Source organism: Pararge aegeria, chromosome 27, assembly GCF_905163445.1.
Source record: "Pararge aegeria chromosome 27, ilParAegt1.1, whole genome shotgun sequence".
Classification (NCBI taxonomy): Eukaryota; Metazoa; Arthropoda; class Insecta; order Lepidoptera; family Nymphalidae; genus Pararge; species Pararge aegeria.
In genome coordinates, this window is record NC_053206.1 from 4,683,451 (window position 1) to 4,695,976 (window position 12,526).

At 46.7% G+C, this 12,526-nt stretch overlaps 1 protein-coding gene across 2 annotated transcripts in view; it reads right to left on the reverse strand.

Moving 5' to 3' along the window:
• The window catches only part of LOC120635716, a 32,288-nt gene that overhangs the window by 14,491 nt on the left and 5,271 nt on the right, over window positions 1-12,526 (reverse strand). For both annotated transcript variants that reach the window (XM_039906840.1, XM_039906839.1), the window contains exons 3-6: window positions 11,938-12,062; window positions 11,139-11,284; window positions 9,975-10,102; window positions 9,228-9,334 (exon numbers count right to left, since the gene is read on the reverse strand). In XM_039906840.1, the coding sequence (XP_039762774.1) occupies window positions 9,228-9,334; window positions 9,975-10,102; window positions 11,139-11,284; window positions 11,938-12,062 (506 nt within the window). The remainder of the gene's footprint in view (window positions 1-9,227; window positions 9,335-9,974; window positions 10,103-11,138; window positions 11,285-11,937; window positions 12,063-12,526) is intronic.

The window sequence follows — 12,526 nt, forward strand, 5'->3', positions numbered from 1 at the left end:
TTGCACAGGTGCACCGCTACCGGTCAAGTGTGAGGACTCGAGGGGAAAGACCAGGACTCGAGGAGATTGGGAGACTCCGTACCCTCGGAAGGGAGGTCCTGGTCCAGAGATGGAGAGAAGACCTCGAGTCCCCGGTGGCGGGCATCTGGACGGTGGAGGGCATCCGGCCCCACCTAGAGCGGTGGCTGAAGCGGCGCCATGGCGCGCTGACATATCGCCTCGTGCAGGTGCTTACCGGACACGGCTGCTTCGGTAAATACTTGCACGGGATCGCGAGGAGGGAGGCCTCGCCGATCTGCCATGAGTGTGGCGCGCCTGAAGACACGGCGCTCCACACCTTGGCATTATGCGCGTCATGGGCGCCGCAAAGACACGCAATGGTGTCACTTCTGGACGGTGACCTCTCGCTGCCGAGTGTTATCAATCTGATGCTCGGCAGCGAGGAGGGATGGTCTACTGTCGCCTCCTTCTGCGAAGCCGTAATGGGCTTGAAGGAGGCCTCGGAGAGGGAGAGAGAGCAGGCGGCTGATGCTCTTCCCCTCCGAAGAAGGAGAAATGGTGGCAGGAGGCGCAGATATGCGCACCTTATGCCACCTCCGTAGACACCATTGCGTGCCTCCGGCGAGTGCGCCGGGGCGTCAAAGTTGTATGCAACCGCGATCCTTTGACGCTCCAACTTGGGCGCGGGCGGCTTCGCTGGGTTTTAGTGGGTATTCTGGCTGATACTTCATCGGCCAGCGAGTCCCACATACCCTGCTGGAGGCTGCACAGTTCTGGCTGCGCAGCCTCCAGGAGGGATGCCTAAACGCATTTCCCAGCGTAAAAAAAAAAAAAAGGTAGAGTATCTTGGGGTGTTAACGTAGGAGGAAGATAGGAAGAGGTGTAGTGAGTTTAAGACATTCATACTTGGGGAGTTTGATGAGTTGTCGTTCTTCGATAAAGTTAGTGATTGTGTGGTTGTGTCTGTTTGTCTGTTGTTCGTTTTTGTGTGTTTGTCAATTTATTGTTAAGAAGGGGTTTTTAAGTTGTGGGTAGTATTGTTGCGGTATATGACGGGGCCAGCGGATGCCCCTAAGCTGCGCGATGTGGCATCGGGGTCGGGGGATGCTAGTCGGTCTCGTAGAGTGGCAAATGTAAGAAATGGGTCTCGGACACGGAGTCCAATCTCTCGGGCTGCACGCAACGATGCATCGGACTCGGAGTCGGAGGGCTCAAGAGCGTCTTCGAGAGGTGACGCCACTTCACGTGGTAGAACTCGGACGAGGGATCGCGGTACAGGTATTGTGCGTGCAAGGGCTGAATTGCGAGCTGCTAAAGACGAAGCGAATGAGCAAGCCTTCGAACAGTGTCTTAGGGATCGGCTGTACCGAAAAGAGGTACCTCAGTTTGTGCTGGACCCAGAGGAGACAATCGAAATCCGAGCACCGGAGGACACGAGTAAGCTTCACGCAGAGGAGTTGCGGGCTCTTGGCGGTCATAACGTGGCCAATATTGTGCAGGTGGCCGCCAAGTCAGGTAATCTGAAAGGGACCTGGGTGAAACGTCTTAAAGACTCAGCTCACGTCCTGCAGGAGGTGGTTGACACTTTGGCTACCAGGACAGAAGTGGACGAGACACGCCGGCTTAGAGCTGACAATGGTCGTCTTCGTAATGAAGTGGAAAACCTGAAGGCTGAGCTAAAGGCCCACCGGCGTGAGTTTGCCGAAATGAAGAGTTCCATGGCTGCGACGAAAGACTCTCCTACTCCCACGCTGAGCAGTGACCTCATTGAAGATCTTAGGTCCTCCATAGTCTCTTCCGTCGGAATTATGCTCGACGCTCGATTTGCGGGCATTGAAGAGAGGCTTCTGCCTGAAAAAGTCCATCGCCCACCTTTGGGGGTGGATAGGAGGAAGCGAGTTCCGCAAGCATCTCAGCCAAGCACTGTCAATGCGACGGAACAGATAGCCTCGATGACCCAGAACGCCCCAGTGACCGAATCTTCTGCTGGAGCTCCAGACCCAGTCGCTGGCCCGAGTGGATCTCGTGTGACGAATGCCACTAATTGGGCCACGGTAGTAAGGAAAGGAAAGAAGGGGAAGCCAGCCTCTCCTACTTCTGAGCCTGCACCTGCAGTCAAGTTAGCACACCCAGCTTGGCCAAAACTAGTCTCTTATAAAACTGCTGCGGTTGTTGTTACTTTGCAGTCGGATGCGGCAGAAAAGGGGGTGACCTACGCCCAAATCATCGAGCGGGCCGAGCAGAGTATCAACCTGCAGGAGATGGGCATCGGTGACGGCATGAAGAGTCGCCGAGCTGCTACTGGAGCCAGATTGCTGGAGCTGCCCAAGGGTCAAACTTCGGAGCAGGCCGAGTTGTTAGCGAGCAAGCTTAGGGTGGCGTTAGATGGCTTGGCTAACGTCGTCAGGCCCAGCCAGTCTGCGACCATAAGGGTGACAGGGCTTGACGATTCGACCACAAAAGAAAAGATTATCACCGCCGTCGTGAGAGCTGGGAACTGTTCTGCAGAGTCTGTGAAAGTCGGCGAAATCCAGCTTGGCCCTAAGGGAATGGGAACTGTCACGATTCATTGTCCCATCGAGGTAGCTAAGGTGCTGTCTGAGGCCGGGAGACTATTGGTTGGTTGGAGCGCGGCCGAGATTCAGGTGCTCGAGCAGCGCCCACTGCGCTGCTTCAGGTGTCTCGGCATCGGACACACGAGGCCAGTCTGCCCCTCCACCGCGGATCGGGGGAATCTGTGTTACAGATGCGGTGTTGATGGTCACAGAGCAATGGAATACACGGGCGAGACCCGGTGCGCGGTTTGTACAGATAGAGGACTGCCTGCAGCTCATATTATGGGTGGAAAGAGCTGCAATCCCCCCGCCACGAAGGGCAGAACAGCTCCATGGGCTCAAACTACCACCAGCGCCGGACGCCGTGAAATACAAGAGGAAGTTGATATGACATCATGAACTATCAGCGTAATATCAGCTTCCTCCAGTCGAATTTAAACCACTCCGCAGGGGCTCAGGACCTCTTGTTACAGTCAATAGCGGAGTGGGGGATAGATGTTGCCGTGGCTTGCGAGCCCTACTACGTTCCCCCTCACACACACTGGGTGGGAGATTTGGACGGATCAGTTGTGGTTATGATTGGGAATAGTACCGGTCCCTCACTCTTAATGGTAGAAAGAGGTGCGGGATATGTGGTGGCAAGATGGGGGGATTACGTGATTATAGGAACGTATTTCTCGCCCAACCGCAGCTTGGCGGAGTTTGAGGTCTATCTGGATTCAGTCAGAGACGCTATCAGTAGACAGACAGGCGCACACGTCATCGTCCTAGGCGATTTTAATGCCAAGTCACGTGCACGGCGTGGGGCAGTCCTGCCACCAACGCTAGGGGGAGGACGGTGCAAGTTTGGGCTCTTCACTCGGGTCTCTCGCGTCTCAACAGGGGGACAGCACTTACATGTGTGCGGCAGCAGGGTGGATCAATAGTAGACCTTTCGTTTGCCACCCCCGCCGCTTCAGAAAGGGTCGTTAACTGGAGAGTGGAAGAAGGGATGGAGACTCTCTCAGACCATAACTATATCCGGTTTGAGATCTCCACCATTCCGGCCTCTGTGAATCGTCCCAGGGGCACGAGCCGGTTTCCGCGATGGTCTATCAGCAAGTTAGATAGGGATTTGGCTAAAGAAGCTGCTATCGTCCAGCGGTGGTCCTCTTCTCGTACTGATGCCGTTGTTGATGTGGAAGAGCATGCGGATCAGCTACGCAGAGCCCTTGCAGAGGTGTGCGATGCATCTATGCCGAGGGCAAAACAAAGACCTCGCAACCGCTGTGTGTACTGGTGGTCGCCTGAAATTGCAGACCTCCGTAGGGAATGCATTAGGGCTCGCAGAGAGTACGTCCGTAGCCGCAGGCGGAATGGGCTAGACCTAGCACGTGAGAATCGGCTGCAGGATGCCTACCGCCAAGCGAAAAACGCGCTGCGACTGGCAATAGGCAAGGCTAAGGAGCTTGTCCGTGAAGAGCTTCTGAAGACGCTAAATAGGGACCCATGGGGACGTCCCTACCGCATGGCACGAAACAAACTTCGCACTCAGGGCGCCCCGATCACGGAAACCCTGCAGCCGGATCTTCTTCTGCGGCTGGTAGAAGAGCTTTTCCCAGACTCTCAGGGACATGTCCCACCGGTAATGGCTCCACGACCCAGAGCTGAAGCCGTGGGAAGTGTCCCCTTGGTCACAGAAGAAGAGATGGACCAAGCCCGAGACCGCCTGCGTACTCGGAAGACGGCACCGGGGCCCGATGGTGTCCCTGGCAAGGTTTTAAGCATTGTTTTTGAGTGTCTAGGGGATCGACTTAGGGAACTGTTCAACAAGTGTCTTAGTGTCGGACAGTTTCCTAAGTCTTGGAAAGAGGGAAAATTGTGCTTGCTGCGTAAGGAGGGTCGTTCACTGGACTCACCTTCAGCATATAGGCCAATAGTGTTGCTGAGTGACACGGGCAAGCTCTTTGAGAAAATCCTTGCTGCCCGTCTCACCTTGCACCTAGAAACGGTGGGACCGGGTCTGTCCCAGGTGCAGTACGGATTTAGGACTGGACGTTCTACTATAGACGCCCTGGATGCCCTGAAAGGTTTATCTATGGAGGCAGTACATAGAGGACTAGCGACCTCTCTCGACGTGGCAAATGCCTTCAACAGCCTCCCTTTTGAGACGTTGCTGGAGGCACTTAGATATCATGAGGTGCCACCATATCTTAAGAGACTGTTGGAGGCGTACTTACAGGACAGGGAAGTTATATGGGAAGGGAGTGACGGGCGGATATACCGACGTCTTGTCTGCTGCGGGGTTCCACAGGGATCGGTTCTGGGTCCAATCCTTTGGAACATAGGCTTCGACTGGCTCTTGAGGGGCCCACTGCTTCCCGGTATGAGAGTATTGTGTTACGCAGATGACACGCTAGTCACTGCCTGTGGGAACACATACGAGGATGCAGCTCGCCTTGCTGTTGTCGCCACGTCCATGGTGGTGGACAGGATAGGTCTTAAGGTCTCAATTTCTAAGACTGAGGCCATCCTTTTCCATGGCCCACGCAGAGGTCCGCCCCGGGGAGCATATATCACCGTTCAGAATACAGTCGTAGAGGTAAAACCCTGTATGATGTACTTGGGGCTTACCCTGGACGGGCGATGGGGATTTAAGGCGCATTTTGTGCAGCTCGGTCCTAGGCTTGTCAGTACTGCCGCAGCCCTTGGTAGACTGCTACCTAACATTGGAGGGCCAGAATCTGCCTGCAGGCGACTATACGCGGGTATTGTGAGGAGTATGGCACTGTATGGGGCTCCAATATGGGTGCACGCATTGACTCCGCAGAATACTACACTCCTGCGGAGACCACAACGCGTAATAGCGGTGCGTGCGATCCGGGGCTACCGTACGGTGTCTTGGACTGCATCCACGCTCCTCGCTGGTGACCCGCCGTGGGACCTGCAGGCTGAGGTGCTCGCACAGGTGCATCGCTACCGGTCAAACATGAGGACTCGAGGGGAAAGACCAGGACTTGAGGAGATTGGGAGACTCCGTACCCTCGGGAGGAAGGTCCTGGTCCAGAGATGGAGAGAAGACCTCGAGTCCCCAGTAGCGGACATCTGGACGGTGGAGGGCATCCGGCCCCACTTAGAGCGGTGGCTGAAGCGACCCCATGGCGCGCTGTCATATCGCCTTGTGCAGGTGCTTACCGGACACGGCTGCTTCGGTAAGTACTTGCACGGGATCGCGAAGAGGGAGGTCTCACCGATCTGCCATGAGTGTGGCGCGCCTGAAGATACGGCGCTCCACACTATGGCATTATGCGCGTCATGGGCGCCGCAAAGACACGCGATGGTGTCATTCACATCTGGACGGTGACCTCTCGCTGTCGAGCGTTATCAATCTGATGCTCGGCAGCGAGGAGGGCTGGTCTATCGTTGCCTCCTTCTGCGAAGCCGTAATGGCTTTAAAGGAGGCCTCGGAGAGGGAGAGAGTGCAGGCGGCTGATTCTCTTCCCCTCCGCAGAAGGAGAACAGGCAGCAGGAGGCGCAGATATGCGCATCTTTTGCCGCCCCCGTAGACACCATCGTGTACCTTCGGCGAGCGCGCCGGGGCGTCAAAGTTGCATGCGACCGCGATCCTTTGACGCCCCAACTTGGGCGCAGGCGGCTCCGCTGGGTTTTAGTGGGTATTCTGGCTGATGTTTCACCAGCCAGTGAGTCCCACATACCCTGCTGGAGGCTGCGCAGTTCGGTCTGCGCAGCCTCCGGCAGGGATGCCTAAACGCATTTCCCAGCGAAAAAAAAAAAAAAAAAAGGTATAGAATATGTATCGAAAGTTGTCTTTTATGCAACTTAGGTACGTATAGAATAAGGATCGAAAGGTGTCTTTTATGCAAGTTTAGTAGGTATAGAATATGTATAGAAAGTTGTCTTTTATGCAACTTAGGTACGTGTAGAATACGGATCGAAAGGTGTCTTTTATGCAAGTTTAGTTCGTATAGAATATGAATCGAAAGTTGTCTTTTATGCAACTTAGGTACGTATAGAATAAGGATCGAAAGGTGTCTTTTATGCAAGTTTAGTAGGTATAGAATATGTATCGAAAGTTGTCTTTTATGCAACTTAGGTACGTGTAGAATACGGATCGAAAGGTGTCTTTTATGCAAGTTTAGTTCGTATAGAATATGAATCGAAAGTTGTCTTTTATGCAACTTAGGTACGTATAGAATAAGGATCGAAAGGTGTCTTTTATGCAAGTTTAGTTCGTATAGAATATGTATCGAAAGTTGTCTTTTATGCAACTTAGGTACGTGTATAATTCGGATCGAAAGGTGTCTTTTATGCAAGTTTAGTTCGTATAGAATATGAATCGAAAGTTGTCTTTTATGCAACTTAGGTACGTGTAGAATACGGATCGAAAGGTGTCTTTTATGCAAGTTTAGTTCGTATAGAATATGAATCGAAAGTTGTCTTTTATGCTACTTAGGTACGTATAGAATAAGGATCGAAAGGTGTCTTTTACGCAAGTTTAGTAAATCTGGTATAGAGGTCGCAAGTGTCTTTTATGCAAGTTAAGTACATCTCATATACGGTTCGAAAGTGTCTTTTATACAAGTTTAGTACATCTCGTATTCAGGTCGCAAGTGTCTTTTATAAAAGTTTAGTACGTATAGAATATGGATCGAAAGGTGTCTTTTATGCAAGTTTAGTAGGTATAGAATATGTATCGAAAGTTGTCTTTTATGCAACTTAGGTACGTGTAGAATACGGATCGAAAGGTGTCTTTTATGCAAGTTTAGTTCGTATAGAATGTGGATCGAAAGTTGTCTTTTATGCAACTTAGGTACGTATAGAACATGGATCGAAAGTTGTTTTTTATGCAACTTAGGTACGTGTAGAATACGGATCGAAAGGTGTCTTTTATGCAAGTTTAGTTCGTATAGAATGTGGATCGAAAGTTGTCTTTTATGCAACTTAGGTACGTATAGAACATGGGTCGAAAGTTGTTTTTTATGCAACTTAGGTACGTGTAGAATAAGGATCGAAAGGTGTCTTTTATGCAAGTTTAGTAGGTATAGAATATGTATCGAAAGTTGTCTTTTATGCAACTTAGGTACGTGTAGAATACGGATCGAAAGGTGTCTTTTATGCAAGTTTAGTTCGTATAGAATATGAATCGAAAGTTGTCTTTTATGCAACTTAGGTACGTGTAGAATACGGATCGAAAGGTGTCTTTTAAGCAAGTTTAGTTCGTATAGAATATGAATCGAAAGTTGTCTTTTATGCAACTTAGGTACGTATAGAATAAGGATCGAAAGGTGTCTTTTATGCAAGTTTAGTAGGTATAGAATATGTATCGAAAGTTGTCTTTTATGCAACTTAGGTACGTGTAGAATACGGATCGAAAGGTGTCTTTTATGCAAGTATAGTTCGTATAGAATGTGGATCGAAAGTTGTCTTTTATGCAACTTAGGTACGTATAGAATATGGATCGAAAGTTGTCTTTTATGCAACTTAGGTACGTATAGAATACGGATCGAAAGGTGTCTTTTATGCAAGTTTAGTTTGCATAGAATAAGGATCGAAAGTTGTCTTTTATGACACTTAGGTAAGTATAGAATACGGATCGAAGGGTGTCTTTTATGCAAGTTTAGTTCGTATAGAATATGAATCGAAAGTTGTCTTTTATGCAACTTAGGTACGTATAGAATAAGGATCGAAAGGTGTCTTTTATGCAAGTTTAGTAGGTATAGAATATGTATCGAAAGTTGTCTTTTATGCAACTTAGGTACGTGTAGAATACGGATCGAAAGGTGTCTTTTATTCAAGTATAGTTCGTATAGAATGTGGATCGAAAGTTGTCTTTTATGCAACTTAGGTACGTATAGAATATGGATCGAAGGTTGTCTTTTATGCAACTTAGGTACGTATAGAATACGGATCGAAAGGTGTCTTTTATGCAAGTTTAGTTTGCATAGAATAAGGATAGAAAGTTGTCTTTTATGACACTTAGGTAAGTATAGAATACGGATCGAAGGGTGTCTTTTATGCAAGTTTAGTTCGCATAGAATATGGATCGAAAGTTGTCTTTTATGCAACATAGGTATGTATAGAATACGGATCGAAGGGTGTCTTTTATGCAAGTTTAGTACGTGTAGAATATGGATCGAAAGTTGTCTTTTATGCAAGTTTAGTGCGTTTAGAATACGGATCGAAAGTTGTCTTTTATGCAAGTTTAGTACGTATAGAATATGTATGGAAAGTTGTCTTTTATGCAACTTAGGTACGTATGGAATACGGATCGAAGGGTGTCTTTTATGCAAGTTTAGTTCGCATAGAATATGGATCGAAAGTTGTCTTTTATGCAACCTAGGTACGTATAGAATACGGATCGAAGGGTGTCTTTTATGCAAGTTTAGTACGTGTAGAATATGGATCTAAAGTTGTCTTTTATGCAAGTTTAGTGCGTTTAGAATACGGATCGAAAGTTGTCTTTTATGCAAGTTTAGTACGTTTAGAATACGGATCCAAAGTTGTCTTTTAGCGTAAGCGTAGTAAAGCGTAGTTTATGCAAGTTTAGTACATATCGAATACGAATCGGAAGTGCCTTTCGATTCTTCGAAAGTGTCGGTCCCCTGACAGGGGATAGAATTAACGTGTCGAAAATAAAAAGTTAAAAAATTAATCTTTTTTTGGTATAATTACCTGTCGGGTATATAGTATCCTTGTGCGAGAACTGCAGTAGAAAACATGTCTTTGTCATTGCACAGTGGACACTTGAGATAGTGGACACCGGCGTTTAACGCCATGCGCTGGAAAATAAAGTTTATATGTTAGCATTATTGTCTTGTGGGAGGCTTTGGCCGTAGCTAGTTACCACCCTACCGACAAAGACGTGCCGCTAAGCGATTTAGTATTCCAGTGGGCGTAGTAACCAATTAGGGGTATGACTCTCATACCCCCTAACAGGTTAGCCCGCTACCATCTTAGACTGCATCATCACTTACCACCAGGTGTGATTGCAGTCAAGGGCATGTAGTAGAATTATCAAAATTCTATTTTCAATAATATATCATGGATTTCCGCAAAGTAACGCCTGCTTCTATCCTATACTTGTAGTAGAATTAAAAAAAAAGTTCATTATTCTTAAAAAAAATGAATTACTAAAATATCACTTGCTTTGATGGTGAAGGAAAACATCATCATGAGGAAACCTGCATGTCTGAGAGTTCTGTAATGTTCTCAGAGACATGTGTGTGTCCACCAATCCGCACTGGGCCAGCTTGGTGGACTACGGCCATAACCCCTTCTCATTGTGGGAGTAGACCCGTGACCTGATCAATGATGATTCATAAAAATATTCATCTGCCATCTTAGTACCCATAGCACAAGCTACGCTTACTTTCGGTCTAGTTGGCGCTCTGTGTATTGTGGTAGTATATTTATTTATACCTGCAAACAACTCCTATGGAACCAGGCATCCCTAGCACAACATGGTGGCCAGAACGTTTGGGTGGTTGGAAACCCATCGACCGACTCGTAGCATATCACACATACACATTCTGACTCCTCCGCAAATTCTAAAAAAAAAAAATTAGCCGGCTAAGTTTGTTGTGGTCTTATTAGACAAGACGTGCGTTTGTTTGTCCTTTACGACCTAAGCAAGCAAACAACTTTATTTTTTGCATAGAGTCCGTTGAAAGGGCAGAGGGTAACAAAGGATACGTTTGGTTCGAGGAAAAAAAAATAGTTTTCACTGGATTTGTACAAACCGCAATATAAGCAAACGAAGATTGCAGGGAACATTGCTAGTATCATAAATTGCTATTGCTAGTATCCGCAGAGGTTAGGGCATTCATGTAATTATTGTATCCATCATTTTTAGCCTGAATAAATGATTATTATTATTATTTGGATTGAGACCATCTCATGCGACGCACTACACTACCGGCAACGGTAGCACTCGCGGGAGCCCGTAGCTCCTGTTGCCCCAAGCTGGCCGATGGTGGCATGTCGTCGTCTTTTTGATTATTATTATTATTATTATTATTATTATAAATGTTTGTGTGTCCTTTACGCCCTAAGCAAACAAATCAACTTGATTTTTGGGATTAGTCAGTTGAGAAAGGAAACCCATCGACTGACTCGTAGCATATAACACATACAGATTCCGGCTCCTCCGCACATTCATAAAAAAATATATATTAGCCAGCTAATTTTGTTGTGGGCTTCTTCTTAGACCAGGGCGCGTTTGGAACCCTAGTAGCTTTAGGTTTAAGTTGGCGATTACAATTATGTAAGCATTGACGGCCGATTGGCGCAGTTTGCAGCGACCCTGCATTATGAGACCAAGGCCGTGGGTTCGATTCCCACAGCTGGAAAATGTTTGTGTGATAAGCATGAATGTTTTTCAGTGTCTGGGTGTTTATATGTATATTGCTATTTATTTACGTATATTATTCATCAGTCATCTTAGTACCCATAACACAAGCTACGCTTACTTTGGGGCTATATGGCAATGTGTGCGTTGTCGTAATATATTTATAAAAAAAAAAAAGCCTCTGATAGGCCTACATGAATAAAGAAATTTTGAAATTTAAATTTACTCAAACTCACCAGACTCTTTGATTTTAACGCAGATGCTTTTCTGTCCCGAAGATTTGACTTTATTCTCTCTCCTTACCCTAGTCAGCCTAAATTTTGCTTTTTCCATTACAACGTCTGTTACCTTCTGCTTAGGTGCATGCTTCTCACAGTATGACCTGAAAATTGAATAAATAATAAAAAAAAAATAATGACAACCCCCCTGTCGCAACGGTGAGTGCTGTGAATATAAGTGTGAGGTCGCGGGTTTGATTTCTGGCAGGGACAATTTGGGAGTTTACTATTTCTGAATTTTCTATGCTCTGGTCTGGTGGGAGGCTTCGATTTAATCACCACCTTGGTTGAATATAACTGCTATACTCCCTAACAGGTTAGCTGGCTACCATCTCAGACTGCATTATCATCTACCAACAGGTGGGATTTGGACCGTCAAGGGCTAACTTGTAGCAGAATAAAAAAAATTATATGTTAGAGATGATAAAACTCTGTCCAAGACGGTTCATCATCATCCTATCACCCCATTACCAGCCCACTAAAGGGCACGGGTCTCCACCCAAAATGAGTAGGGGTAAAGTCCCAACCCAGTGCTGATTAGTGGACTTCACACTTATTTGAGAATATTATGGAGAACTCTCCGGCATGCAGTTTTCATCAAGTAATTTCCAACACTGTTGAACCAAGTTATATTTTAATTGCTTAAAACGCACATAAATGAGTAAAGTTAGATGTGCATGCTGGGATTCGAACTCGCCCCTCCGAAAGTGAAGTCGAAGCCCTACCCACTGGGCTATCGCCGCTTCTGTTTACTCACTTATAATTTCCATAGTAAAGAGACACAGCGTTTTTCTCCCTTCCACATGGCATGTGGAACTGCTTCTTACACTGAGCTATGCTGCAGCCGAGTGTCGCCCCCTCGACGCCACAGTATGAGCATTTCTGTAAACATCCACATTTAATATTATAATTGCGAAAGTACGTTCGTTTGTCCTTTACGACCTAAGCAAGCAAACAATTTGATTTTTTGCGTAGAGTCAGTTGAAAGGACGTAAAGTAACAAAGTATACTATTTGAAGTTATACTTTTTTGGCGGCGTTAGGAAAAAATAATTGGAGTGAAAATATACGATGTAACACAATGCGCGATTTTAACAAAATCAAGGTTAGTTGCGAAACCGAGTGAGAGGGGAATACATCGTCCGCCAGCCCACTTTTTACGATGCGCGCACACCGACACCAGGAAGTTAGCTATAATCAACATTTTAGTTTATGAAAAAAAAGTTTGACTTATTTGATTCAATTATACAAAAATTTAAATTTTTTTAAAATGAGTGTAACTTGGTTGTCCGATTATGAGATAACTAGATAATGCGTTATAATAAAACTTTCAATGTATTAAACCTT